The sequence below is a fragment of the Pipistrellus kuhlii genome, unplaced genomic scaffold (assembly GCF_014108245.1).
Source record: "Pipistrellus kuhlii isolate mPipKuh1 unplaced genomic scaffold, mPipKuh1.p scaffold_m20_p_43, whole genome shotgun sequence".
NCBI classification, from domain to species: Eukaryota; Metazoa; Chordata; class Mammalia; order Chiroptera; family Vespertilionidae; genus Pipistrellus; species Pipistrellus kuhlii.
In genome coordinates, this window is record NW_023425544.1 from 1,726,032 (window position 1) to 1,753,941 (window position 27,910).

At 48.9% G+C, this 27,910-nt stretch overlaps 2 protein-coding genes and 1 long non-coding RNA gene across 5 annotated transcripts in view; 1 reads left to right on the plus strand and 2 right to left on the minus strand.

The window, feature by feature from the left end:
- NEK6 (NIMA related kinase 6) overlaps positions 1–9,485 on the plus strand; it is a 64,355-nt gene extending 54,870 nt beyond the window's left edge. For both annotated transcript variants that reach the window (XM_036411930.2, XM_036411929.2), the window contains 3 exons: positions 554–648; positions 5,131–5,244; positions 7,984–9,485. In XM_036411930.2, coding sequence (XP_036267823.1) covers positions 554–648; positions 5,131–5,244; positions 7,984–8,094 — 320 coding nt within the window. In that variant the 3' untranslated portion in view covers positions 8,095–9,485. The remainder of the gene's footprint in view (positions 1–553; positions 649–5,130; positions 5,245–7,983) is intronic.
- Positions 9,486–10,409: 924 nt separating this feature from the next.
- The window catches only part of PSMB7 (proteasome 20S subunit beta 7), a 49,540-nt gene continuing 32,039 nt past the window's right edge, over positions 10,410–27,910 (minus strand). The window contains exons 7-8 of one of the 2 annotated variants that reach the window (XM_036411932.2): positions 11,169–11,320; positions 10,410–10,631 (exon numbers count right to left, since the gene is read on the minus strand). In XM_036411932.2, coding sequence (XP_036267825.1) covers positions 10,520–10,631; positions 11,169–11,320 — 264 coding nt within the window. In that variant the 3' untranslated portion in view covers positions 10,410–10,519. Of the gene's footprint in view, positions 10,632–11,168; positions 11,321–27,910 lie in introns of those variants that run through there. The other variant, XM_036411933.2, reaches the window with a different exon arrangement.
- LOC118704364 lies at positions 17,697–19,144 on the minus strand. Its single transcript, XR_004983394.2, has 2 exons — positions 18,220–19,144; positions 17,697–18,011 (listed from the first exon to the last, which is right to left on the minus strand). It is a non-coding gene; the product is annotated as an uncharacterized LOC118704364 (long non-coding RNA).

Sequence of the window (27,910 nt, forward strand, 5' to 3'; positions counted from 1 at the left end):
CTGCTGGCTGAGGTCTGAGCATCCCTGTGCGACTGTGCTGCTGCCCTGCCTGCCCGCAGAGGACGCCCTGGGCGGGAGGAGGGCTGTCCACGTGGCCTTTGGGGCGCCTCCTCTCCCAGCCTCTCTCACTCTTCCCCAGTCACTGCCCCCCTGGGGTTCGGGATACATTCTCCAGGGCCTGCTGTAAGCGCCGAGTCTTTGAAGTCTCTCATCTTTATCTTGAAAACTAATGCAAGTTTTGCATTATGCTTCAGAATGAGGACTCGTCAGTATAAAAATCAGATTTCACACTTACTCCCAGGGGACACTGGCTAACAGGAGGGGCTGTGTTCACCCCCCAAACAAGCTGAGGATCCCTCTGATGAAGCAGAGCCCCAGCCTTAAGACACAGACCAAAGCGGAGCACCTGGCCCCGTCCTCTCATTTGGAAGCGGAGGCGACAGAAGGGAAAGGCACTGCCCAGAGTCCCTGTGAGAGCCCAGGTCTCTCCCCAGCCCTCCCCCCCCCCCCCATGCTCTGCAGAGAATAAGCACCCGCCCCCTTGCTGTTTCAGTGGGGACGCCATACTACATGTCACCCGAGAGGATCCATGAGAACGGATACAACTTCAAGTCCGACATCTGGTCCCTGGGCTGTCTGCTGTACGAGGTGAGCTCCGCAGGGCATTCGTGGTGGGCATCCACTAGGGCAGGGTGCACCCCACCTGCTCGGTGGCATCTGGGTCCATTCCCAGACCTGGTGGCCATGCTGGATGGCCAGGAGGTGCCATCTTGACTTAGTGTGTGCATGCATGTGCATACATGTGTGCAAGGTGTGACGTCATTTTATACTGAGCAACTGGAGCAAGGGGGGGGGGTGTGTCCTGGGGCTGTTGGGGGAATTGATAAGAACTGAGCTTTGAACTTGGGTCCTCCTGGCCAAGTCTGGGTCCGCCCAGAACCCTGCGCCTCAATCACCGTGGCTCTCCTTGAGGCGTGACTGGCATCAGGCTCAGAGGCGGCCTGGGCACTGGCAGGCAGGCCTGACCTGAGGCAGGGCCTGCGGCTGGCGGGCTGCCACCGATCACGGCTCCCTTTTTGCTTTGGCCAGTGGATGCCTAAGTGCAGCTCGGCTTCTGTCCCCGTGGAGGACTCGGCTCTGTCCTCCTGCCCTCCTAGACATGATCCCTGGTCCAGAGGGCTGGCTCCCGATTTTCCATTCTGCATTTGGGATTCCCATAAGCTTCTTGCCTCTGTGAACTGTGAGGGTCCTCAAACATAAACCGACAGGCAGACTGAGCAGAGTGGGAAGGCACCCATGGCCCAGGTCTCTGTGTTCCCACCAAGCCTCCCCCCAGAGAGCAGCCCTGCTCCCGCCTGGGCCTCTGGGCTCCCAGAGGCAGCTGCAGCGGAGCCATCCAGTCTCCCCGGTCAGGCAGCCCTTAAGTCCTGTCTTGGGCAGCTGAACGCGTCTGACGAGGCAGTGGCCGTGTCTGTGGTTCCCAGCGCGCAGGCTCTGGTCGGCGGGGACTTATCTGTTGGCTGTGTGGGGCCACTCCCTGTGGCCTGGGAGGGACGTAGCAGTAGGAAATCAATCAGGCAAGTCCTGTGGGCACTGATGCATTCAGGGACAGGGCTGTGGGCACTGACGCATTCAGGGACAGGGCTGATCTCAGGCTAACGGCCCTGGGCCTCCCCCAGAAGGGGACTTGCATGGCTGCCATGGTCACTTTTGGAGGGACAGTTGGCAAAGGGCGCTGCCCTGGGCTGCTTCCTCACTCCCCCAGACCCACTCCCCGAAGCTGGTGTTTTCCCAGCAGACAGGGAGGGAGACGCATCTGAGCCCAGGGAACATCTGCAGACACGGCTGGAACTCCGCTACCGCCTGGTGGTTCCGGGGCGCCAGCCACCCCGAGGATTCGTTCGGTGTGGGCTGTGGAGCACGCCTGGGCCTGGGCCAGAGAACACCTGCCCCTCACAGGGACAGGCCTGTCCTTCCCGAGCCCGGTGAGGGCGGGAAGAGACAAAGCCCCTGGTGGGTCTCCGTGGTTCTGTAACGCTCAGCGGTGTTGGCCTCGGGAATATAGTCACTGACCTCTCTGGAGGGAGGAGTCCAAAACCAGTTGCATTGGACTAAAGGCAAGTGTCATCAGGCTGGTTCCTTCTGCCACCTACATTCCTGGGCTCATGACCCCATCCCTCCCTCAACACACCTCCTCCTGTAACCAGTCACCTTCCACCTCCCTCTCTCATGGTCACTGTGGTTACAGTTAGGGCCCACCTGGACCACCTGGGATAATATTCCACCCAGAGATCCTTAATTTAATCACACCCACCGAGTCCCTTTTGCATATGAGGTAACATACGCACAGGCTCCAAGGTCCTCCTGGGGTGAGGACCTCTTCAGGGGCCATCATTCAGCCCACCACACCCCACTTCACCTGGGCAGCCAGATGTCCGCTGAGGACCTCCTGGGGCCACCTAAGATGCTGATGGTGACCATGTCAGTGAGGAGCCACCACAAAGCATTGCACCCGGCCCAGGCCCTCAGTGCGGGTGCCGAGTGGGCTGTGTGTGGAAGAGGTCAGCGTGGGAGATGCCACAGCACTGCTCTGGGCACTGGGGTGAACGGCAAGGAAGCACCAGCAGTCCCAGCCTTCTCCGGAGGAGGAAGCTGAGGCTCCGAGAGGTGGAGACTTCCTGGTGTCACAGCAGGGAAGTGGCCACGTGAGGCCCCAGTCCCCAGGCTGCCCGTTGGAGCCCACCCTCCTGTGGACTGGAGCTGGGCCTCCCTTTTCCCCAGCCCGGGTAGGCGTGGCCTCGGTGAGAGAGATGGCCCAGAGCCCTGTGAGGGGGAAGCAGGTTGTGAGGAGCCAGAGCCCTCAGCAGTGGGAGCTCCCAGGCCCAGTTGGGGAGCCTGGTGCTTTATTTTGATTACCCAGCATGCCCCATGGAGGCGCCCAGCGGGCTGCCGTGCTCTGCAGACTTTATCTACAAGGGAGCTGAAGGAATTGGCTCACTCAGTGCCGCCCCAGGATCCTCAGCTGGGGCCTCACAGCTGCCACTGGGGGCCCGTAGGAAAGCAGGCGGGAAAAGACAGGACCAGCTGCACCTTGTAGGGAATCCTGCTCTGGGATTCTGGCCCGAGCCAGAAAACGGTCTGGGTGCCCCTACCTCGTGGAGGGCAGGGCTGCAGACTGCTTGGCCTCTGGGTTCAGACTCTGGGACCTGCTGGGGAGATGCTGGGTGACGAGAGGGGTGTCCGAGTCCCTGACGGTGGGAGTCTCAGGTACTGTCCTCAGCAGTTGGATCCCGTTCTCCCCGACATCTCAGGCCACACACGCCAGTTCCTCTGAGTGCTCCCATTTCCCAGGCCATGTGTCACCCCAGTGACGCGCTGAGAGCCATGACTGTGGCCGTTCTAACGAGGCAGCCGGTCTCGGCCCCAAAGAGCAGTTCCTCTTCTCTTCGACCAGGGTGGCCCCTGGTACAGGGAGAGCTCACCATCAGGGCATTCGGTCTAATCCCAGTGCCTCCAGCCAGCTCCCAGTCAGGCTGGCAGAGCCAGCGGGGGGGGGGGGGGGGGGGGGGACCCTCCAAACCCCCATCCTTCCCTACCAAGTGCCAGCCTTGTCTCTGTCCAGACGCTTCCCAGCCCTCAGGGGGCCCGAACCCCACTGGAAGCACTCGGCCTGCCCAGGCCTCTAGGCCCACAGGTGCTGCCCACACTCACTCCTGGGCCTGGGTCAGAGGAAGCCCCAAGCCTCCAGGCCACACTGCTGCCTCCCCCGTGGCCATCTGCAAATAAGGATGCTGCTGGGCCCTTCCGGGGGCAGGCCCAGCTCCTGCAGTCAGTCACAGGAGTGAACGGAGGATGGAGGAGATGGAAGCTGAAGCCAATGGGTACCCACAAGCCCAGCTCCCTGCCCTGACAGGGCACATGGCCACCTCCAGGCCATGCCCTGCCACAGCCAGAGCCCAGGAGCCCTCGCCTGGCTCCTCCAAGGGAACGAGGGCCAGACCGGCAGGCACGACTGCCCAACTGCACTTCATCAGCAGGCGGCGCTGGGCTGCCTTTTGGCGATAGGAATCACAGCGGAGTGACGAGCAGCACTTGAATCCCATTACGGATTAATCAGCAGATGGGGCCGCGGGCACCGTGCTGGGCTGCCATGCTGCTGCCTCATGGAGCCTGCCCACGGCTCGAGTGTGCCCCTCTGAGGACACCCCCAAAAGTGCTCTGGTGGGGTGAGGCATCCGGGTGCCCTCCAGCAGGGTGAGGCCGGGAGTTCCCTGACCCGCTGGGGCCAGCACAGCCCTTTCACTTCCCGGTGGGTGCTCCAGGTGCTCGCCTGCAGGGCGGAGCTGATGCCCAGAGATGAAGCTCGGCCTGTGGCGCCTCCTCCTGGGCCAGCCGCGCCTCACCACAGCCCTGCAGGAGCCTCTTCCCACTTTAGGGACAAGGGAACCACAGGCCAGACACACAGCAAGCACAGGCCGAGCAGAGCAAGGAATCGGCAAGCGGAAGCTGCCTGCAGGGCCTGGGGCCTCTGGGACAGTCCCAGGCCCCTCGTCAGGGTGGCAGCCGGCCCGCCCGCCTGCCCTCCCTGGTGTCTGGGCATCCAGCTTCCGAGACAGAAGCAGCCAGGCCTCAGACAGCAGCTCTGTTGTGGGCTGGAAAAAACCACCCGAATGAAAGCCAAAAGCAAGATGCCTCACCACCCGCCTCAGTTTGTCCTTAGGTGACTACCTAACTTCATTCCTTAGACACCCTCCCATGGTGTTTTGGACTTGCTTCTTAGAAAAACATAGGCCGGTGCGCCGAGAGGACCTGCCAGGCCAACACCAATCCCAGTGAGAGCGCCCATTCGCCATCTGTCCTTGAGAGCAGAGGCGTGGGGCAGGGTGTGGCCTGCAGGCGGCTGGCCCCGTCTTTGGCTGATTGCCTTTCGAGTTCTGTCACCGAAGCCTTTGTCCCATTTCATTTGCTGATGTAACAAGGGTTGTGTCAAAAGGCCACTTCTGTGGAGCCCCAGCTTCCTTCGGTTTTGGGGAATGACCTGCTGGACAGTCGCTATATTGGGGACCGGAGGGCTGCACCCCACTCTGGACCCCAAGGCTGAAAACTCCTCTCCCAACCCTCCCCCTGCAGATGGCGGCTCTCCAAAGCCCCTTCTACGGAGACAAGATGAACCTCTTCTCCCTCTGCCAGAAGATCGAGCAGTGCGACTACCCGCCGCTCCCCGAAGAACATTACTCCGAGAAGGTGAGGCTGCTGCCAGCCAGCCCCAGCGAGCCCGCAGGGGAGGGGCTTGAGCTTGGGTTCGCTTACAGGGTGGAGGGGGGAAGGTTTTGGGGAAAGTGACTCGGAGAAAATAGATGGCTGTTACTGAGAGCTCTCAGACACCAGTGTGGGCCCCCCGCAGGCTGGAGGCCACCCCCTGGCACAGAAACCAGGAGTGCGAGGAGGTAGTGGGCACACCTCGGACAGTTGGGCTCGCTGCCCATGTCCCGGAGACGGGCTCTGCCTGGTGTCAGAAAACAGGAACCAGACGCAGGAGGTGCAGGACCTTAGCTGCCCCACTGCCCCAGAGACAGGAAACCCAGCAAACATGGTCTCCTTGCTGTCACAGAACTAGTCACACCTTGGGATATTTTCAACGTTTTCACCAGGGACACAGACTCCGACAGGTCCTCATCGGGCTGTGTTAGGTACCATGTGTGAGCATCATCTTCACCTGTTCTGGACCTCGAAAATAAGGCTAATATTTACCTTCATGAATAAAATGGGAGGATGAGGTGACAGGTTTATAGCACAGCTTGGCTGAGGGTATAGACAGACACAGAGGTTTACATACTCCCTCTACCGCTCTTAGACGAGACACTAAACTTTTCTGAGTCTCAGTTTTCTCATCTGTAAAATGGGGGAAATCCTAGAATCCACCTCAAAGGGTCAGTGCACATAACGTGCTCAGTCTAGCAACAGGCTGACAATGACCCCAACATCAAAAACAGCCTTTGGATGTAGCAAAGGGCCTAGCCATAGTAAATGCTTGGTAAGCATCAACTATTATTGTCATTTCTGGCCATTCACTGCCTCGGGATAATAACATTTCACATTTATGATCTACTATATCAGATCCTCCCTCATCCTATCTTACCAGAGAGGAAACTGAGGCACATGCAGGTTACGTCACTTGCCCAAAGTCACGGAACTTGCAAGTGGTGGGGGCAGGATTTGAACCTTGATGCCAGACTCACTGGTTTCAGACTCCCTGGGGACAGGCCCCTAGACCTGTGGTCGGCAAACTGCGGCTCTCGAGCCACAGGCGGTTCTTTGGCCCCTTAAGTGTGGCTCTTCCACAAAATACCACGGCCTGGGCGAGTCTATTTTGAAGTAGTGGCATTAGAAGAAGTTTAAGTTTTTTAAATTTGGCTCTCAAAAAAAAATTTCAATCCTTGTACTGTTGATACTTGGCTCTGTTGAGTAATGAGTTTGCCAACCACCGACCGGCCTAGACTGTTCAGTGCTCTCTCAGGGCCTTTGCTTCAATGGCCTACAAGTTCTCCGAGTACCCTTGGAGGAAGGGCTTGTGCTCTGGAGTTGGAGTTGGCAAAAAAAAAAAGAAAAAAAGAAAAACTAGTTAGATTTCTTTACAGTGAACAGCTGTATTTGGTTTTACTTTTAAATTTGGGATTCCATGCAAGAATTCCATCAAGAAGCCTGGAGCCACAAGTTATGCCAGAGCAAATCATAACTTCTCTGTGCTTCAGCTTCCCACTTACAAATGGCAACCATAATCTGCCTCCCTGATAGGAAGCTAAAATGAACAAATCTGTATAAAGCCCTCAGCCTCTTTCCCGTTGTTCACCTCCGGGAGCTCCTGCGCCCCAGCCCCTGGCTTCCCCAGTCATGGGCACCTTCCAGGCTGTGTGTCTCGGAGCGAGAGGTGGTTCTTGGCCCTGGAATCCCTGCACACCTACTTTTGAAGTTCTGTCACCTTAGAAAAGGAAATAGACACTTCATTTTGGTTCTCCTGACTTCTAACATTTTCAAACATGCACTTACTGCCAATGCATGATCTACTAACAAATGACGGGGGTCACATGAACTTCACCTGAATCCTGAAAGGTCCGAAGTATCATCTCGTCTCCAGGAGTGTCCAGCAGCTGCAGGCTCAGCTCAGCTGCCGGGCCTTCCGGGGTTTATAAAGAGGTGGAATCCCAGAAGGGTGACATACAACTCAGAGGGCTGCTTCAAATGCCTGACCCCGGAACACCTCCGGAGTGACTGGGTTGTATAGACGCCCCGAGCATGGCCAGAGTCCACAGGAGCCCTCTTCTTTAGGACCAGCCCTCTCCCGCGGCTACCATGACCCCACAGGGCCGGCCAGCCCCTCCAGCAGCAAGTATTTAAATTGGGGGGGGGAGGGGGCCTGCAGTCAGCCCAGTGATGCAAGTTAAGATGTGGGCTTTTTAAGGTCATTATTTTAATTACCATTAAAATAATTGGCACTCCGGCTATCACAAGGGAGGCGATCAGAGGCTCAAGGCGTCCCTCCCCCACCCCAGGGCAGGCGCAGCCTTCAGTGTCTGTGTAATTAAAAGCTCCGTCTTTCATGAGCACAGTGGAGGCCAGGGGGTGGGCAGGCTGCAGCCCTGCTGCATGTTAATGCATTTATTACGATCAATAAGCCCTCGCCTTCGGTTTTGTCCTCTGGCTCGGGCATCTGTGTGACTGACAGCCAACACACACAGATTTGCCTAACAGTCTGCACAGCTGAAACTTCAAAAATTATTTGGGGGCAACCACTCTCGGGTATTAAAGCGTGGCCTTCGCAGCCAGATGGGCCTCGGGTCGGTCCCGCTCCGCGCAGTGGCTGTGACAGTGCGTCCATCACTTGGCCTCTGAGCATCGTGCTCACCCCCGTTGCCTTGAGGGCTCCAGCTTGCCGGAGCCTCAGCAAGGCTGCTTCCTGAGACTAACATCGTCCTCTCCCTGCAGCTACGAGAGCTGGTCAGCATGTGCATCTACCCCGACCCCAACCAGAGGCCGGACACTGGCTACGTACACCAGGTCGCCAAACAGATGCACGTGTGGACTTCAAGCACCTGAGCATGGACGCGCGTGCCTATCAGAGCAGCACCACTCTGCCTTACCTGCATCCTCCCCCCAAAGCGGCCGCCCGGGAGCCTAGATCCACTAAGTGGAGAGGCTTCCGCGGTTCCCGAGGGGCCAGCTTCTCAGCAGACGCTGAATGCAGAGCGGCTGGGGGGAGGGGCACCAGTCACATTACTGGTGGTCAGATTCAAAAGTCCTTTCTTTAAACTGTTGTGAACAATCTCAGCTGGGTTGTTAACAGGGTGTGTGGTTCAGCAAGCCATGACACACCCCTGTAATGTGAATCTCTAAGGTAATTCCTCCAGGACTTGCTCGAGGTGGATGCTAACAGAACTGCGGGACTGTATGATTTGTAGTGAGCCTTTGAAAATGGCGGTAGCAAGTTCCGTTTAGCTCTTAGAATCATTTCAGTCAAGCTGTGTGCTTAATTTACTCTGTTGTTAAGGGATAAAGTGGACATAGTATTTTAAATAAGTAGAGTGAAGATTTTCCTAATATTTTTATCTACGTTTATAACTTGATGGATGAGGATGAGAACCAGCACCTGGCACAGCTTCAGAAGGACAAACAGCATTTGAAAGGCACGGTCTTCCCCGCAGTCCGGCCCAGCCCTCCTCTCCTGACACCTGCTCTCTGCCAGGCACTTCAGCCCCTGCCAGAGTGCTGTCAGTTCACTTAATGATCAGTGTTAAGCATTTTCCGTGGGACGGAAGCAGGGGATACAAAGCTATAAATATAAAACCTGCCTTCCGGCTGTTCTCTGTGCAAGTTCTGGTTCTGTAACTTCCTATCATGACCTGGGCGAGTTTCTCAGCCTCTCTGAGCCTTAGTTTCCTCATCTGTAAAATAGGACTAATGATACCTACCTTCAGGGTGCTGATTAAAATATGCAAGTTGTTCAGCACATTGTAGATGATCCCAAAATGGCAGCCCTCACCCCTTCACAAAACTCAAGTCCATAGACCACGTAAATCAAGAATTAATGTACAACTGTATTATGTCTAGGAAACTAGAGATGTATTCCTTTACTTCTTGTTCCCAAATAGGATTAACTGTGAAGACTAATTTATAAATGTGAACTTATGGGAAAACTCATGCTCTGAAAGAAATAGATTGAGTTATCTTTATACTCAAGTTAATCCTCAGATGGTCCACACTGTCATCCACTGACGTGGTGACAGTTCCGCCCCGCAGACAGAGCACACCGCCCCTCCACACGCACCCTGGCCTGACTGAGCTCCCGATAAAGGAGGGAATGGTCTGCTGCTCTGTTTCCATGGTGAACTTTGTCCTCCTGTTAACACTGTCGGTTTGAGAGGTTTTCTTCAGGTGCCGCCTCTGCTTTGTACATGTCCTCTGTGTTTGGAATAAAACTAGGGAAAGGGTTACTTGTGTGAGTATGATTCGGAGAGAGTTTTAAAACAGCTTTACACTGAAGCACAACTCCTCGAGGCACCTTTAAAACACTTCTCAGGACCCACACATCCTGAGTAATCCTGGCATTTTTTAAAGCTCCCAGATAATTCTGACAGTCATCAGCCAAGGTGCTGCCCTAAACGAATTCCCTGTTCTCCCTGCCCACTCCTGGCAGGCTAACCTGGGAGGCTGTTCACACGGCCACGCTCTCTCAGGAGGGTCACAGCCCTGTCCCCTCCCAGCACTGGCCACTGCAAGTTTTTCGGGTTCCAGACAGGTGTTTTTGCAGATTCTGCTTACAGTTCCGAGACCCTCCTGTGTCCCCCTCAGCAGAATCAGCATCAGACACAGAACTTGCTTTCTGTGTCAGGAGAGCCACTCTGCCTCTGGGACCCTGTGGAGGTGGACACTTCCAACCAGCCACAGGCCTAAGTGTCTAGGGAATGAGCATATCCTGTTTATTACAAATAGTGATCCCTGAGCATTCCTCTGACTTCTGTGAAACTTGCCTCAGAGTTCGGCCCCTTTCCCGCAGTTACGGCCAAGCAGACTGTCCACCTACCTGCTTTGTCTTCCTGCCTGGCCGCTGGGGAAAGGCTGTACTGCCCTCATCCTAAAAAAAAAGAAAAAATCAGAGCACCCAGACCACCCTGCCCCAAGGGGAGGGCAGTTAATACATACAGGAGTGAGGTAATGGAGGCTCACCTGAAGAATCCAAGGCGCCTACTCTGGCTTCTCCAACATGAACCCCATCTGCTTTTAGGGGTACGCCGCTCTTATACCCACCTGCACACACACCCACTGGAAAAGGATTAACGTCCTGAGGGCAGGCCAGATCAATGTGCCTTAATGGCTAAAAAAAACCACCACACAGCCCCAGACCTCAGCCCCAATTTGGTTTCCATTTTTTATTGGGTCTCAGTCAGCAAACTGAGTGTCTTACAGGGGGGTCTTTGTTGCCCCCCCATCTTCTAGTGCAGTACCCAGCCATCCACGGCAGCACTCAGGAAGTGTCCATCGTCTGGACCGTTTCTTCCAGCACCTCGAGTTCCAGGGGAGTGACCTTCTCGGTGAGGACCGCAGTGGTCCCTTTCTCACAACTGTACCGTCCAAACCTAGTGAGAAACACAGAACAGCCAAGCGTTAGCATCCCCTCGGGGGCCCGCTGAGGCTGGAGAGGGGCAAGTTCTCCGGCAGGCAGGGGCCAGGACTGGGATCCCGGCTTTCCTGATTCAGCTCTGCATCCTGGGGGGACTCAACTGCTCACTTTCCGCAGCTCTCAAGAGCTACAGAACAGGAACACCTGGTAAATAGGACGCACTTTACTAAAGGTCTGACAGAGCACCAGGCACTTAGTGGGCCTCACATTTCCTCCCCCACCTCACCAGCCCCAGACAATGCTGGAGAGCATTTGGTCATTTGCCTTCAAGCTGCCACCACCCTTCTCTGGTGTGGCAACAAGGCTGACCTGTATCCTCGGAAATATTTGGAAGCTTAAACAATATAAAAATGACCCACAGCCAGACCTGGGCTTTCCCTTTAGACCACACACTCAAGACTCAAGAAAAAGTGAACTGTCCCCTGAGAGACGCGGTGGTCACCATGGGACACACCAGCACTTCCTTGGAGTGAATCTGACAGGCTTCTCTCACCTGGTCCCCTTCTTGTTGGGTACCGAGTACGGGCGGAGGAAGTCCAGCTTGCTCTTGCTGATGACACAGAGGTCAATGTTACTTCCAGACCCCAAGTCATTGAAGATGCCAGCTGCAATGGCCTCGCTCACCAGCTTCTTGGCTTCCTCCTCCTGAGAAAGAGAACGGCAACAATGGTGTCCAGCTGTGTGCACACTCCAGGAGGGAGGCACTGTATTCAATGCCCGCTTGGAGATGAAGGAAAGGCCTCAAAGTGCCTCAGCGATCTGCCACAGGCTCCTCATCTGGTAAGCGCGGGCCCCAGGCCTCTCACACCGTTTATGCATGCACCCCTCCTCCACACACTGCTTCAGGCCCATCACCACATAGCTGAGGGTGATGGGCAGACAGAGAGCAACTCATCAGAGCTCAGTAAATTCTTGTAAAGGGGCCAGGCTTTGTGAATACTCAGTACACAGTAGGTCCTCGAGTTACATCGGAGATCCGCTCCTACGGCGTGACACAACGCGATTTTTGCCGTAAGTCGGAACCCACCCGCATAAGCACCTAGGTCACTCAAAAGGAGCACATACACAGCGGTAATGAAATGAAACAGTAAAATAATAATAATAATAATAATAATAATAATAATAATTAAAAGATAATTCCTGACCTTGTGGTAAATAATAAAAACCATAAAGCACATATGTACATATGTCGAAATGGCGGAACCTTTTTTTAATAAATAAATGGGAGATGACAACATAACCATGAAAGACGTAAGTTGAGTCCAATGTAACCTGAGGACTGCCTGTATGTCATAGCTCAGCCACGACAGCACACAACAGCCATAGACGATATGTAAACAAGTGTGTGTAGCTATGTGCCAAGGAAACTGTGCTAACAAAAACAGTCGGGGGAATGGGCTTGTCCCATGGACTGCAGTTGGCTAACCCCGGATTGAAATACCCAACAATGGTCTGAACATGCTTCCCGATGACACAGTGAAGAAAGTCAGCATCACAGGGAGAAGGACACCAAACAGAGTCCCGGGAAATGGTGGCAGAGCCAAGTGTGGGACCTTCTGCCCAAGAGAATCTATCAGCTCCCCGACAAACGAACCTACGTGTTCATTGAAGTGATTCGTTTCTCTGAATTACTCTTTCTTCTACTTCTCCTTTAAGAAGCAAGTCTAAGTCCCCACCAGTTACTGGTTTAAAAAAAAAAAAATAGCTTAATCCACTTCCTATCCAAGAAGGCCTACAACATGCTGGGTCGGATAAAGACGCAAAGGTCCCTGCCCTGTAGGGACTTGGAGACCAGCGGGGACATCAGACCCAAGGAACTACAACGTATGGCCAGCAGACAGCAGGAGCGGTGGGAACACTGGCTGGCTCAGCAAAGCTTCAGAGGACTGAAGGCAAGGCCGCACACCGCGCACTCAAATAACTGGGCAGTGAGGCAGAAGGCGGCAGGAGAAAGCAAGGTGGGACCTGTTCAACAAAAGTGAACCCATCTCCCAAAGAAAGGACTCTAATTTGTGCTGCAGCCCCTTCCCTACCCACCAGGACATGAGAGTCCATAAACATGCAAACTAAAGGGCACATCCGGTAACATCCTTTGAGAAATAAGGCTCCCCTTCCCAAATTCTAGCCTGAGACCATCACATCAGTGGGCAAATTCTCTGACTTGAAGCTGTGAGATCTGAAAGACCAACCACTCAGGACTCCTGCTCCTCTGCCTGCCCTAAGCCAGGCAGTGGGATTCCAGTGTCAACAGCACCCTCCCCTGACTCAGAGAAGGCTGGAGATGGCCCTGCCAAAAGTGGGATCCTCAGCAACCCAGCAGCAAATGCTAGGGTATCATTCTGATCTTTATTCCCCAGTTTTACTCACTTTCTGATTGGCACCTCTGTGGGCACCAAAGGAGGTTACTGTCGTGCACATATACAGCCCCATAACAAGATCCTGTAATCAGGAGTTCTCTCCCGGGACTCCCAGCGGTCTACGAGGCCTAAGCCTTACCAGAAACCAGTGCAGGTGGTAATAAAGCAGCACCTTAGAGGAGACGGCTGCTGCTGCTACCATACACACAGCAAAAGCCAACCGCTAACCTAACAAAAGCAACCTCGTTCCAACTGGATTTTCTTATTAAACAACCCTGAACATGCATGTCTGTGTGTGTTGGGGGCATCCTGTTTATTCCCCTGTGCCTGACCTACCGTCTCTGCTTTCCTTCTCTTCTCTGCCGCATTATTTCCTTTGCTTTGTCATCGCTGTTTTGCTGCTGGCGCCCTGAGCCAGCCAACAGTACCTGGTGGATGTCACAAATCCTGCTGGCATCAATTAGGACTGCAGTTTAAAGTTATTTTATATTTGGGGATGGGGATGGGGAGACTAAAAGGAAACGGAAATATACACATGATATTAGGCATGCATATCTGATGCCAATCAATTAGACCGGCACACAGGTACCAGAATGCTGACAGTGCTGAGCTGTAGGTGAGCCTTCCTCTATTTTACAAATACTCTGTCAGTAGACTTACAAAACTTAAAATGTGCACATTTTATGTATATATGCAAATGTGCATATTATGTATAGCTTTATTCATAAAATTATCATGTGTGCTGTTATTAAGTGTAAAATAAAGGCTTTTAAAAATTGGGATAACACCTTTTAAATTCCTTTCTCCCCACGAATTCTATGGAAGATAATTCCTTAAGGAAAAAAGAATCTCACAAGTCCCTTACTTTTCCCCCCAATCCTACCCTTCTCATACACACCAGACTCAAAAATGTTCTGAGCCTTACATTTTATGGAGCACTACTATAATGTGCCAGGTACTGCATTAGACACTTTGCCAATCATGGTGTTTACCCCTGCTCCCACACATCTTCAGGGGCTGGTGCTGTCACAAACTGAGGGGGACGACGACACAATCCTCAGCGAAGGTCACACTGCCAGTAAATAATAAGTAAAAGAGGGCTTCGGGCTCCAGGGCTGGCATGCCACGCACCACACCAGCTCACAAGTAACCTGTCTCAGTTCTGCGCTGGGGGCTCTGGGAAAGTCGGGGACAGTGGACAGCAGTTCCCTGATCGGGGTTATGTCGTTCCCCATCACCAGGGATCTTCAGAGCTCTGGCAAGTTTAACGGTGGTTGCCAATTTCTCTTTGAGCCAGCTAACAGCTCCTCTGAGAGTCATTTCCAAGGGGGTGGTGAGCAGTTTCACAAGCTGCCCACAGACTACCACCCAAACAAACATGTCTACATGTATTGTGACAAAGACCAACATTAAGATCCAAAGTGTTATTTCACACAGTCCCACCCCCCACCCCAAAGCCTTCTCAAACACAAACGAGGCTCTGCTACCCACCCATTACTTACAGGTACTGTCCTCAGCCAATATTTACAGGCACCCTCTGTCCCAGGAACTGCTTCCCATGTCAAATACTGCCTTTCACCACAGGATTTCCATTCCCAGAATTCTACACACATATGCAAATGTGCTACTGGGCATATTCATACTGTTTTCTTTATGGTAGAATTTCACAATTAAACAACTCTTGCCTTTAACACGTGCTACCAACTATTTAGGAAAACTATCCAAAAAAAATCACAAACTAAAAGCAAGAGGTAGGGAAAACACCACATTTGTATCTGTCTCTGGCCCACGATACGGGCGAGCAGCACTGCTTCCTCCTGGGATCCATTCTTCACAGGGAAGCTGCACCTCCTTTTTGGAAGACGCAGAGTGACCCGAGTCCTGCGCACCATCTGACAGGGGACAGCTGTGACAGAGCGCTCTGACCGGGCCCTGCGGAGCCCGTGACCCCAGCTGTCAGGCCCAGGTGGGATGCTCTCCCTCTGCCAGGTCGGCATCCGCCCGGCCAGCTGCTCACAGATTTATGTTCTAGTCACAGAGGGACTTGGATTAGTATGTAGATGGACCAAGAGGACTCACCCTGGCTACCGGAAGAATCTCCCAGGCTTCTTTTTATTTTGAGACATTCAAGCAAAAGATCAGCATGATCCTGGTGGTTAAAGTTAGTTGGGGGACCCAGGGTCAAGGTAATCTGGCAGGTGTGGAGGTGGACCGGCTAGATTTGAATCCCCCGTTTCCTACTTAACTGCTGTGCAACCTTGAGCAAGTCACTTCACCTCTCTGGCTTCACCCTCCTCCTCTGTGATTCAGTGATGACAAATCAGGAGTCCTCACAAACTGCTGCAAGAATCAGCAATAAAGTGACAAGCACCTACTACACTGTCTGGCGTGTAGCAGTTGCTTAATAAGTGGTAACTTATTCAATCAAGCCAGCCAGAGGGCTCCTAGAGACACAGTTTATCTCTAAGGCCCAGGCCAGAAGAAGGAGGCCCAAAGAAAGGTGCTGACAAACCTTCACCCAGTGCCAGGGAGAAGTTCCTGTAATAATTAATCCAAGCAAAAAGCACACTCCCTCAAGTTCAGAGAATATAAAAGGAGCACTTCCTGCTTTATGGCTACAAAGACCAAACTAACTGGGAATATCAGTCCCGCGGGCCACCCCTGCTTCTTAAATGAGATTACAATAAGAGTGATGTACTGTACTACAAGTCAGCTGTGACAAGCAGCACTTTATAGAGCTATCTGTTTGTCTCCATCACTGCATCGCGCAATGTGTCCCTGGACTCCAATGTGCAGCTCCATTTACCGCTACATGACAAATGGGCAGCACTTGTAAAAGGCACAAAGAGGTCCGCGCTGGCCATGTAATGGTCACCACAGCTGTACCCGAGTGCTTGAGGGGACAAAACAGACCCCCAAGTTCATTAAACTGACCAGTAATGGATCTTTCAAAAAGTGCCTTAGGAATCGTACGGAAAAGGCTAAAATAAATAACTCAGCATGGAAGGCTAATCTGAAATGGTGTTTGATAAATTATTTATAACACAGGCGATTGTCTGCATTTAATATTGGAGCTACTAGCAGCATCTTTAAAAGATGATTTATGTGTTGTAATGCTATTAAACTTTATATTGGCCCACTGCTGGCTATAAAGTCTGCTGAGATTTAGAGAATGAGTTTTAAACTGTCACTGCAACATCATAGGAGATGGAGACTGTATTAAATCTTTACTTTAAACCTGTTATCTGGAGAGTTGCATTTTGTAGACACTCACAAACTGATAGATTACCTTGGCCTCCGCTATGGTGCAGGTCCAAAATAGCACCGCAAAGAAACTTTCCCACACGACTCTCGTCTACAGCTACAATCGAATTTATCATCTCACCTAAGTGATTTTTACACTGGCAATGTCACCAGGGTACAGTGTAGGTGCCCTAGCCAATGGGCACCCTGGACAGCTCAGCCTCAAATTAATACTCTTTCAATAAACCTTCTGCATCCAACTGCTTAGTTATGCATTCTGAACAGTGCCTTCCTTACAAAATATGAAATATGCGTTGGACTGAAAAACTAATGTACTATTTTAGATACAGCTTTGGAAGGTGAAAGTACAAATATACGGTAAGTCACTTGAAATAATCAATTTGTAACTGAAATATTTTTAATTCTTAAAAAATGAAATTGGTTATATGCTGGGAAAAGATCTTCCATTCCCGTAGCTGCCGTGCTGCCGGGAAGGGGTTGAGAAGAAGGAAACATTCCGCCTTTTTCACGAGGCAGGGAGCCCTGCTGGCTGTCTCTCCGGGCACTGCAGAGGGCCCCCTGCCTTCCTCCCAGCACCATGCCAGTCGGGACCTCCGGCCTTTGCTCGAGGGGACTAAGGATGGGGTGGCATCCCAACTGACCTCTCACAAACTTCCATCAATTTTCTTACTTGCTGTTTACATCTGAGGATATTTATTTCATAACAGTTTGCTCCTTTGCTGAAAACTAAGGGATTTACCCACATAGAATTAAAGCAGTCCAAATTCATCTGGGAAAATCTGTATCATCTTTTATCACTCTGATCTGCTACTGCTCTGATGATCGGCAGCAGAGCAGATAAAAGTCTGGCTGTGACAGAGTTGGGTCTCTAAAAAGGGAATTAAAACCGCGCCATCTTCATCTCTGTCCTAGGCAGCCAGCACAGTGCTAGGTGTGGACATCACCATATAAACAGATAAAACATCAACTTCAAATGTATTCGTAGCTTTACCAAACTAAATGATGAAATTAATTATGAGACAAACTAATTACCAAGAGGGGGGTAATTTCAAAACCGCATCAGTCCCCCTAGGGACCAGGGAACCAGAGCGTTCAGACAGACACTCCGGAGGAGAGGTTTAGACCCAGTGACTGGCGGCGGCCTGAAGCTGTGCTGGGGTTCTGACTGTGCCACAGATGTGGCCTAAAGGAGTCGCTCATGGCTGACAGTTGGATAAAATTTAAAGAGCTCAGAAAGTGTTTAAAACAGACCCCTCTCCAAGCAGTATGCTCCCTGTATCGTGCAGAGACCTGATGTGCCCCATGTGTAGCCACGTTATCTATCTTACAGTGGGAAAAGTTAATTTAATTTTGTAGACATGGCTGAGCAACAAAAACAAAGGTGTCTGGGCTTTGGTTTGGGCTTGAGCTGTCTGGGTAAACACCATCTACTTGTGTGAATGCCTAGGAACTGTCTGGTGGAATGGAGTTGCACCGGCTGCTGGGTATGCCCAAAGGGAGGAATGAATTGGTGACTGTGTCTTTAAGGTCTAGATGGTTCCGTCATTTCTTTCCTCGGTAGCTTTTATGGCGCCCATGATCCGGGTGGTGCAGATAAGGAGGGAAAATCTGCGACGAGTGCAGGGTGATCTAAGCAGGAGTTTTCAGCAGGAATGGGGAGGGGTGCTCAGGCACAGGAACTGCCTACCAAGTCACAGCCAGCTTGGCTGTCCCAGCTTATGCTCTAGGGCACATGTGTCAAACACAAGGCCCGAGGGCCAAATCCGTCCCTCCAGGCCTTGCAATGTGGCCCGCATCTCGCTGTCATCACTGCACTCCACTGCGTTTCCATCACAATGACAGTTTATGACTGTTCAGTAAACCATTCGGCCCGCGATTTAGGCTGGATTTTAGATTTTGGCCCCTTCTCTGATTGAGTTCGACACCCCTACTCTAGGGCTAGGAGAGGGGATGCGCGCCTGGCACAGTGGGCCACAAAAGGCTGTCACAAAGCACACAGAACGAGAAATGCCAGGAGAGCTGGGTCACTAATGAGCACAGCACTTAGCTCTCAGAGCCACCGACTGCCCACTGGGAAAATGGGGATAATGCTTCTCTCCAAGGGCTACTGGAAGGAATAAAGGAACAGGAATGCACCCTAACACAGGTTTTACAAACAGATTTGATAGCAAGTTCTACGGTGGAAGGAAAGCGGCGAGGATGTGGGAAACTAACGTGGGCACCCACCGCATCCCTGGGCTGAGCCAAACATTATGTTCCTATCTCATCGTCACAATCACCACCTGTACAGCAGAGGAAACAGGTTCTAGAAAGTTGGCTGATGCACCAAAAGGCACACGGCTATGATAAGTGGGGGTGGGGGATCGTGCCAACTTACTGCCTGGCATCACCAGAGCCTATGTCTTCCTAGCCCACCAGGAGAATCAGCGGTGGGCAAGAGGTTTTGCTGGATTCTGAGACAGTGACTAGAAGGGAAAACACCTAAGCTTCCAGAGGGAAAAGGACCAAGAGAGATGGGAACATATTGCTTTCCACAAGGAGAAGAAATCAGCGCTCACAGCATATGTGTACATAAATATATATTTGCAAGGCTGCACTGAATCAAATATAATCAGAGAGAAAAAACAAGACTGGGTTTAAAGAAAGTGAGAAGCATGTTCAACAATCCTCCAAATGAAAACCAAGCTGCCCCAGGTAGTAATAAGATCTCAATGATATTTCTCTCTCCCTCCGTAAAACAATGCGGTCAGTGGGTAACTCTGCCAATATGCTCCCGGAGGTGCTGAGAAGGTTATCACCTGGAAAGAGGAGGGAAATGAAGGGAATGTGTTCCCTGGCCACACGATAAAGATAAAAAAGAAGAGCACAGTCACCCTGAGCCATCCCCTCCCTGGGCTGGAGGCTGGGAACCGCTGTGGAGGCAGGGCTGCGGGGAGGCTGTGACTGGGAACACACTGCATTGCATGATCCGCTTCTGCAGCCTCCCAGGGAGGAAGAGGGGCAGGAAGGAGACCCCAGGATGTACAGAGCACTCATCTAGGAGGTTAAAGAGGGCCACATATGAAGCCAATTTCAAACGGTATAAAACCCCTGAAAGAAGTGTACAGGTCAGTTTAGTTCCGCGAGCATTCACTGATGACACTGATGCTCTCTCTCCACAGACACTGTGCTCAACACTGGGGAGAAAGCCCGAACAGACATAGGCCTGGCCCATGAAGAGTGTAGAGTCCAAAGAGGCCAGAGGATAAGAGCCATTCTGTTAGCCAGACTGCAATTTATAAACACGTTCACCAAACAACCCCTTCAAGTGTAACCTGAGCCCGCTTACCACTGAGTTTATGTTTTATAAACCAGGGCTTCAAGGGTTACATAAGGGGCAAAAGTCAATCTTCAGACCCAGACCTCTTCAAAGCCCGTGCCCACTCTCCCCATCGCACCCTTTTCATTCCTCTTCCACCCCAATGAACTGATCGGAGTTAGAAGAAACCAATGGATCTGAATCAGAGATAATGAGTCCTAAAACCTTTTTAAAATTCTGACCTCACCAAAATCCCCATTTCAGAAAAACAATATTCCACCATTATGACAGAATGCCAATGACTACAAGTGTGACTGCATTCTACGGATACAATGTTCCCTGCATATACTTAAAAAACCTGTACTACTGTGTGGAATTTTAAAATAGCTATTTAGCACAACCTCACACCATGATTTTTGTTCCTACAGAATTTCAGGGTTAGGGGAGCGTGGTATAAATTACCTCCCAGAAACCCACAAGTAACATTATCTGTTAAGGTTAAAACTTTGCTTCCCTGGGTGTGCTGCCGGGGTCTCATTACAGCAGGTAATCTCACATTCTGCCATGCACAACACACTAAGTACCGGCATCTCCCAATTACACGGCAACGGAAATCTCAAAGGACATCTGAAAAGTCTGTGCAGCTCCTGCACCCACTGCCGAGACACAACCATCTCTAATGGAGCGTGGCAGCTTTCTCAACTAAACATTCACACGCAGGCCCGGGGATGCTAAGCCCGGCCTTATTCCACACCGAAGAGCAGGTGCTAATTAAAGGGCCACACCGACTCAGGAAATGGCCACCTAGACAACTTCAGACACGGTCTGGAGTTTCGTTTTCCTGTTTCCCAATACGTTCAGCCGTCCAAACTTCCAGGATTACACAACTGACAGAAAGTTGGAGCGGGAGAGACCCTCTGCCTCCTTACGTGATGCCCTGTCTGGACTGGTCTCTTCTCCTCTTCAGCTCCCTGCTCCACTCCTTCCCCAAACCCAAGTCAGAAACATTTCAAGCGAGGAGTCACATGCTCCTTGAGGCCATCTTTCAGCTTCCCCCTCCACCACCAACTCTTCTTATTACCTCTGCACCTCCTTCTAGCTACCGTTCTCTTGCACTTTGCATGCCATAATTTCTATAGTTTGTGGGCCTGTTCACCCTCTAGGTTGTAAATGCCTCTAAGAAAGGGGTCATGCCTCATAACCAGTCACAGGGCCTGGCACCCAGCTCGAGAGGCACCCTTCAAACCTCAGGGTGCCCACCACCTCACAGTTTATGAAGGGCTTGAAGGCCACTCCCACTGGGATATAAAAGATGTTCCTCTGGTGGCCTGGTTACCAAGAAACTTCTGGTTTCTTTGCTCATTGACCTTCTGCCTTTGCCAAATTTTTATGACTCAGAAACCTTTGAGAAAGCACTTAAAAAAACAAACAAAAAAAAAACACCTTCATAACATGAGAGGGTATCTAGGGTTTATCAGTTCTTATCATAATCATTTGGCTATTTTTGGAACTGTTTTTACTTCAGCTGGCAAAACCTAGACATCATATAGGTTGTGAAGCAAAAAATAAATAACTGTCATAATAGTAGTAATGGCTTTGAAATATCTCATCTACGCCAACTTTCTTCTCATGCCTCTTAAGAATTGCCAAGCCCTTCAAATACTGGCAGTTCCATTTATTCAGATCGTCTGATATATAAAATTTGCTGACTTTTCCCCCCTTGAGTTGATACAGATATATGAAAACTGTGAAGCCTTTTTTCTTTGGCTAGAAACGAAGCTTCTCTGCCAGTGAAAATTATAGGGGCATTTTGAAATTACCATATGTTTTAGATCAGAAGGTAAAAACAGTATAGCAGCCCATGAAAACTTTCCAGCCCAGAACGCTGACAATTAACTCACTGAAATACAGTTCAAGCCCTAAGTGCCCCTACTCTTATTGGCAGCGGTCCCGTTTACCATTTGAAAATTCGGTTAGTAAGTTTACTATTTTTATTTTATGTTCATTTACATGTACAATGTGAATGTATATATAGCTACCACATTTAAATAGTTAGCCTAAATGTTATTTTAAACTTAATATTTCCACAGAGCTATTTGATTTTTTTTTTTTTAAATAAAAAGAAACTTTCCTAAAATTCTTAATCGCACTTCAGTGTATATTAGCAAATGTGTGATGCTTGGCTGCTTTGCACACCCACGTGCCCTCCCCTCCGCCCGCCTCCCCCTTTCTGATACCGCACACCACACAAGTATAATAAACCATGTTAATATTTCATACCACTGTGAAATATGCTGGAGTATCAATTCAACATCTGCTGTCTTTAGGGTCCGGGAGTCCCGCAGAGACACTTTCAATTTGTAATTGAGTTCTATGCTGAATTAATCAGCAGTTTATCTTTTTTACTAAAATAACGTCTTCACCACTAACCCAGATTTACATTAACAATTTATGCCAAATTACCTGCCAAGGCAAAACTTATAAGATTCTAAGCTGCCACCCAGTTCCACTCAATCCCGTATTTCACTTCTTCCGCTTCTCTGGTCTGTAGACAAGAAACACAGAAAGCCATTGTTCAGGACCTCGCAAGCCTCTGACACAGATGACCTCTCGGGTGTGGGACACACAGCCTCACTCTGACACAAAATGCAGGGCTGGGGGAGGGAGGGCTCATCCCCTCTCCCCATGAAAAAGCCACTGTTCAGTAAGTGGTTCTGATTCAAATTTTTTACAAAATGAGATCCTAGAATGGAAAGAAATCAATGAATAAAAGAACTTCTTATTTCTTTTCCCAAGAAGCTACAACATTGCAGATCTTGGCTTGGCTTGAACACAGAAAAGGTAACTTAGAAAGAGGGAGTATTTTAGTGCCTTAAACTATGACTCTGACCCAAGTTAACAAAGGCATTTCAATTTGGTAAGAGAAGGGGGAAAGTCCATTTGCTCTTTGATATCATGATGCAGAATAGAGAAATAATATTTTCCTTTTAATTCTACCTGTTCAGTCACTAGACATTTATTTCTATTCAACATCATCCCTGAATCTAGCTCTTGCCTCTCTGAGTGAAGAGTCTCTGGTCACAAAGAAGTTATTTTTGCCTGCTGGATCTTTGCCACAGGTGCAGCAAGCAATACACTTCGTGAAATATTTCTCTTATATGGTATCTTTCCCCTACATTCCAGTTATAGGGAATATGTAAAGTGAAAACATATCAAATGGAACACCTGCTCCAAAGAAATGCATCACAAATAATTATCCATCTACTACAGAATCAAATAACCCCTTTTTTTCAATCTACTTTGCATATGGCTGTACAAGGAACTTCCACCGCCAGACAGAACGAAGAGCCTCTTTCAATACTACCTCTGGGTTACAGCACCCAGTGCAATGCCTTGCATTCAGCTGATCCCCAATAAGTAACTGCTGACTGATTACATATTGACGTCATTTAAAAAAAAAATGAATTCAATACATAGTAGGGTAGAAGGAAAAATTTGCACAGAAATATTTTTGGCAGAAAAAAAATCAATGAAGAATTCTCAAAGTCAATAACTATGTCAGTTATACCATTTGTAGTACTTTCATTACTCCTCAAAGAATTGGAAATAGAGACCTTCAAATTTTATACAAGGTCACTTTCCTAAGATTTGTTGATTCCTGCATTCCAGAGCCTAGGCCCCAGGAGGAATCCATTCCCAGCTCATTGGAGATTTTAGTAAACTATAGCTTTCCTTCTTGGCCTCCTCTCTTCTAAGCCCTTTTTGCTTCCTGATACTAAACAGGAAAAACAGAACAAACTTTCTAAAATTTCCTTCAACCTCCTTATCAAAAAATCGCACTTTGAACTTCAACTTTCATCAAAGGCAGAATACAATGGCAAAGGTAGAAATGATACTGAGCAACCACCATGACAAGGAAGACAGGACTTGGCCAGAGGAACAGACATATAATGGCTATTTCTAAGTCAAGGAAGACTAAGGAATCCTAGAGAACCAAAGAGAGAGAAGCAATTACATGTGAAATTCCAAACTCTTGCGGTAGAGAGCTAAGTCTTGCTTTTGAAGTATCAGGTGAAAAAACAAAGAAAACTTCCATCTGCCTCCTAAAACACCACAAGGTGCAAATGTGAACAAGAAGATCCAAGGGAGTAACCTTCCCTCAAGAAGTCCTTCTGCCTCTCCAAAGTTGGCCTACCAGTGGGTTCAAATTTAGGAGAATAAACTCACTTTTTAAAAGAAAGACAACTCAAAATATCTGATGTTGGTGAGAAGCTTTAACCATCAATATGATCTTCTCATTAATATCTATTCTAAAGGTCAATAGTAATTCTCCAAATCACCCACTGAACAAAATGAGTGCCATCCTCAATATCTGTTCATTTCTAAAATTAACAATTTAACTCTGCTGGGTATGACTACTAAGAATAATTCTAATCAGGGCCTCAGAAATGTTATCTTTGGGTTCTGACATCTCTAAAAATTAACGAATTACATTAAATACAACTAGGGAGAAAATTAATACATTTTTTACCCAAAAATAAAGACAATTTACAATGTTAATGCTGCAGGTCTTAAGGAAAGCCAATAAGCAGGTATTAGCACCAAAATCAAATGGCAATAACAGCCTCGGAGAAAGCCTCCAAGAAGAACCTTTCAGTATCTAAACAAATGAGCAATCAATTCAATTACTGCCCAAATCCAGTGTGTGAAGTGTGTCCAGTGTTTCAATAGTTCCATCTAAACAGCTTCACAGTTGCATTAGTCTTACCAATAAGGAATCCATCAAAACCACAATGAGATATCAATTCATACCCACTGGGAAGGCTACAATCAAAAAGACAGACAGTAAGTGTTGGTGAGGGTTAGAAATTAGAATTCTTAAACTGCTAGTGACCTAGCTGCTTTGGAAACCAGTCTGACAGTTCCTCAAAAGGTTAAACACATGACTCAGCAATCCCTCTCCTAGGTAGATACCAAGAAAAATGACAATATATATCAACAGAGACTTGTACCCAAATGTTCATAGCAGCATTACTCCTAACAGCCGAAATGTGAAAACAATCCCAATGCCCACCAACTAATGAGTAGATAAATAAACTGTGGTATGTCCATACAGTGAAATACTGTTCAACCATAAAAAATAAAGTACCGATACATAGTACAACATGAAATATTATGAAAATATTGTAAGTTAAAGAAGCCAGTCACAAAAGACCATGTATTGTATGGCTCCTACCATGAGAAATGTCCAGAATAGGCAAGTGGATCAACACAAAAAGTAGGTTAGTTGTTGCCTAGGGCTGGGAGGATCAGGGATATGGGGAGTGAACTGCTAATGGGTATGGGTTTCTTTTGAGGGTGATGAAAATAATCTAAAATTTACTCTAGTGATATTTGCACAACTCTGAGTGTACTAAAAAATCACTGAATTGTACACTTTAAGTAAATTGTATGGGTGCAAATGGTATCTCAATGAAGCTGTTATTAAATAATAAGGCATCCAACATTTTTAGACTAGAGGACCTAAAAAAGGTCAAAACATCTAGTGACATGTCACAAGTCAATCCAAGAACTCACATTCTTAATAGTAATGTTGTAAAAGCTAGCGATCACATAAATAAAAATGTCAGCATAAATCCCTAAAAGCATTTAGTAAGAATGCATTTTGGTTCTAACTATATGATTTTTCCCAGACATACAACATACCTAAACAGATATAGCAACCAGACCAACATAACCTTAAAAATCTAAAAATCTGCAACAGTGAGTCAAGTTCAGCTCATTAAACTGACACCTATTAAAGTGCTACAAGAAAAAGTGTCTTAGACACCACCAATATCAATAGACAGGAAACTCATTGTTAGAACAGCTATCGAAGGTCAGATGATTTTTTTTAATTTTGCATCTATTAAAACTCTGCTTGATGCCAACAGGGTTCACGTTGCACAGGAAGGTGCTTCGGCTATACACGGATAGTCTTCCTTGATCTCCATTGTCTGCTGCGTGGGTTCCGTCAGCAAACCTCCCAGCAAGTGGTCACCTTCCCATGGAGTCATTAAACCTCTGACTGTCAGCTGGTGGGATTAGCCAGCAGCTTCCACACCTGAGCCCCCATGGCAGGGACAGAGGCATTGGATCAAGATCGCTAATGAATACAGAATTCATATGCCGCTTGTCAGGGCTCCTGAGCTCAGAGTCGCACAGATGCAACCTAAATAAGACGGAGGACAGAACAATTGTTGACAAAGATTAAAAAGTTTTGGCAGTTGGGAAAAAAAGAGCACCTCATTATTCAAATATGATAGCCTTGCTTATTTTGTTATTTTCGTTCAAGTTATTCATGAGTTGCCTCAAATGGACAAATGCCATTCACCAACATTTAAAGACTTCCTGGTCTCATTACTAAATTTGAAGAGGGCTATGCCACCTGAACATTACCTAGAGAGAAAAACAGCTCTCTTGTAAAGAATATTCGAAAACTTCGGCGGCGGGGGGGGGGGGGGGGGGGGGGGGGCAACCACAGGATATTTGGGTTAGAAGAAAGTTAAATGAAAACTAATCTAGAATTCAAAGAAGAAGAAAGTTAAAGGAAAACAAATATAGAATTCAAAGAAGAAAAAAAGTATCTTCCATGGCCAAACGACTTATTTCTATTTCCCAGGATTTCTCTGTAAATCTGACTTCCTTGCACCTTTCTAGTCCTGGGCTCCTTCCAATGCCACTTGTCAGAGTGCGAACTTCCTCTGCACTTGGGTAGCTACTTGCCCTCTCCACAAGCCCTCACCGGAGAGAAGGAACAGACCAAGGAGCCCACATCTCTGCTCCCTGGAATAAGAAGTCTTCCACACTCTGCTGTCAAAGAACTACAAGCCTAGCAAAAAAACAGAACAGCAGTGATCAATTACATCAGAGGGCGCTAAAGCCAGATGACCAGGTTCAAACCAGGCGTCCATCACTGACAAGCTATGTGACCTCACTGTGCCCTCATTTTTCTCTCTACAAAATGGGGATAACTTAAGTACAGACCTCATGTGACTACTGAAATGTAAATAAGAAAATGCAGAAAAGGCTGTTAGAACAAAGCCTGCCTCGGCAGAAGCACTCAACAAGCATCAGAAGCACTCAACAAGCATCGGCTATTATGATTACTGTGTTTTCAATACCTTCTCCCCATAGCAAGACCTCCCACAGCCTGTATTAGGTGCTAAAAATGCTTCTTCCACTGCCATTATGACCACTACATAGGTCTGTCTCCGGTTTTAAGCTTTCAGATGGGAAAGAAGAATCATCTATTTACTCTATAAATCACCAAGCCTGATACAGCTACAAATAATCCTGCTTGATGTTGCTATGTGATGTTTGTATCCTACTACTGAATAAAAAAACAGAAGCAGCTGCCATATTTTTAGAGCCAGTTTTGTGTGAGCCACCACATGAGGTGTTTTACAGACCACATCTAGTCCTGATAGCAGCCTGCAGGCAGGACTCTGAGTCCCCATCTCCTAGATGGACAGTCTCGGACCGTGGCTTGCCCGGAGTCGTGCAGACGTACGGTGGAAAACAGACTTACAGCCCACCACTCTAGCTCCTGACCTCTCGTGCCCACTCAACTACAATGAACTCACATACTCTGTTTTCCTTTGGGAGCGATCTATGTGCCAAACTGAACAGATTCTTTGTAGGTTTTTTAAATCAAAATAATACCAAGCTCTCACACTATTGTCCATCTGCAAAGCACAAAGAAATCTATAACTTCAGCCTCTTTCTACTACTGGATTTAAAAAACAAAAAGCCTGGTTACTTCTAAGATTTGTTGATACCATATTATTAATAGTATCAACTCTTTCATTATTTAAAGTGGATCTATAGCTGCCTGCGATGACGGATTAATTCTATCTCCTCTGTAGCTAGGTGTCTGGCATGGCGTTTGTGAGATAACCACAAGTCTTTAGGGCGAAGGCTGCTCACGTCTTTAGCAATCTATAAGGGCTTCTCTAGAGGCCAGCACTTGCTGAGTGATGAAATATGACTCCATAAATCAGACAGCTGAAGTGGCACTTATATATGTCACCATCTATCTTCGTAGCTTCTCTCTGAAGGGTATAGGGTAAGAGCTCATCCCTCGGTACTGCACCAGAGAAGGGCCCATAACAGTTGGCATTGACTAAGCATGTGCTGCTTAAACTGAAGACACACTAAGACTAGGGGGAAAGATCCTGCTGGTGTTAGCACGCCTCAGGCAGTGGGAGAAGCTTCAGCAACTCATCTTCAAAAGGCAGAGAGCCAGGGCTCTAGAAACTCGCAAAAATTGGCGAA